The sequence below is a fragment of the Octopus bimaculoides genome, chromosome 2, assembly GCF_001194135.2.
Source record: "Octopus bimaculoides isolate UCB-OBI-ISO-001 chromosome 2, ASM119413v2, whole genome shotgun sequence".
In the NCBI taxonomy this organism is placed as follows: domain Eukaryota; kingdom Metazoa; phylum Mollusca; class Cephalopoda; order Octopoda; family Octopodidae; genus Octopus; species Octopus bimaculoides.
In genome coordinates this window covers 96,710,094-96,712,094 of record NC_068982.1, presented here as the reverse complement: position 1 = coordinate 96,712,094, position 2,001 = coordinate 96,710,094, and the positions used below count along the sequence as shown (strand labels likewise).

The following is a 2,001-nucleotide window of genomic DNA, read 5'->3' as shown; positions in this document are numbered from 1 at the left end:
ATATATATATATATATATACACACACTAAGTACTATTGAAATTCATTGTTTACAGTTTAGCAGACTTCTAAAGCCATCAGGTGGCAAAAAGGATACAGAACAGGCTTTATGGGGATAATACTTCATAACTTCCATATCTACTTCGGGTATCATTATATTGGAAGCTAACACAAACATTGTTCATGCGATTTTCATAACAAAATTTATTTTCTTATCCAACTTATTAAATTAAGCTTACAGCCATAAGAATAAGGAACATCAGTTCTGGCCGACCCTCCCATTTTTTTCCCTTGTCACCACGACAAAACATGGCACCTTATAATCGAGTAAAATGTAAAAGAATGATATCAAATTATGGTATATAATACTTTAAAAAAACTTACTTTTTAAAATCGTTCGTAAAGAATCCACTACTGGCAGGATCATTAGCTATGTCAGCTTCGCCACTGCCGGTCGAGGATGGAGGTTTATCATTTCCATATGACATGTGTAGTCCGTTGCCAGCCATATTCTGTCTCCTATTAAGAAAATACTTTCACCCCGTGTAAAGAGAATACGTTCACTTGTGCAGCTTTCTTCGATTGATGAAGTCTCACCTCATCTCTCAAACGTCTCTTCTACTGCTTCTCTTTTACGCTCAAATATCCAAGCTGCTACTTCTATTTTGCTTCGAGCGACTCTCCTATTATTTTCCTAACCGAGAAGATGGCAGATACCGGAAGTTATCGGCCACATTTCTTGTTTTCTCTTCAACACTTTCCGACATCTGTTCAGTGTTCAGCAAGTCTTATCATTATACAACGTTTGTTTGTTGATTCTCCTTCTCATCTCAGAACTAGAAGGAAGAAATTTAAAATACAATGTAATTAGCCAAACATTAACTCAGTCGCTTTCAGAAAACAGCGATTTTTCGAAGTGGTTGTGACGTATTGAAGTGACAGTGGTAGAGAGGATATTGGCACGACATGCCAACGTATATGAGATTTAATGAGAAAAACGTTATCCCACCGTCATCGTGTTGTTAAACTACAGTCAAGGCAAACAGTAAGAAGGGAGAGATGGAAGGAATTGACAGTTCAAAATAAAAAAAGCTAAAGACAGTTTATCATAGATGCTAGTTATTTATTATTAGCTGACGAATTTATAATTTCTTGTCGAGAGTATATTGAGACCCATCTCCCGTATACATATGCATATATATATATATATATATATATAACCGTCCAAGAATCAGGAAAATACAGATATATATACACACACACACACACACACACACACACACACACACACATATATATATATATATATATATATACTCATACATAGATACACACACACATACATATATGAATATATATATATATATATATATATATATATATATATATATATATATATATATATATATATATATACTCATATACATAGATACACACATACATATATGAATATATATATATACTCATATACATACACACACACACACACATATATATATATATATATATATATATATAACCGTCTAAGAATCCTTAAGCCAGGAAAAATATGCTAGAAAAAAATATATATGTATTTGTACTTATATTCATATATACTTAATAACATCATCATCACTTAATGGCCACTTTCCATACTGGCATGGGTTGGACGGTTTGACAGGAACTAGCCACCTGGGGAGCTTTCCAGGTTCCATTTGTCTATTATTTCAGCATGGTTTCTACGGCCGATTGCCCTTTCTAACACCAACCACTTTACAAAGTGTGCTGAGTGCTTTTTACATGGCACTTGAATGGGCAGTTTTATATTGCCCCCAGCATGGACATTTCTGTATGACACTGGCACAGGTGCATTTACTTTGCACGGAATGGGAGGCTTTTATGTGGCACCAGCACGAATGCTTTCTGTATGACACCAGTTCTCACAAGCCCTCAAGGGAAGGACCTCTCGGCTGAGAGAGGAACATGGAGGACATACCTGTACATATGGACAGCTACAGTTTTA

At 35.1% G+C, this 2,001-nt stretch overlaps 1 protein-coding gene across 2 annotated transcripts in view; it reads right to left on the bottom strand.

The window, feature by feature from the left end:
* Window positions 1-971, bottom strand: part of LOC106869107 (AP-3 complex subunit beta-2) — a 56,322-nt gene extending 55,351 nt beyond the window's left edge. The window contains exon 1 of one of the 2 annotated variants that reach the window (XM_014914647.2): window positions 384-971. In XM_014914647.2, the coding sequence (XP_014770133.1) occupies window positions 384-508 (125 nt within the window). In that variant the 5' untranslated portion in view covers window positions 509-971. The remainder of the gene's footprint in view (window positions 1-383) is intronic. The other variant, XM_014914648.2, reaches the window with a different exon arrangement.
* Between the last annotated feature and the right edge of the window lie 1,030 nt (window positions 972-2,001).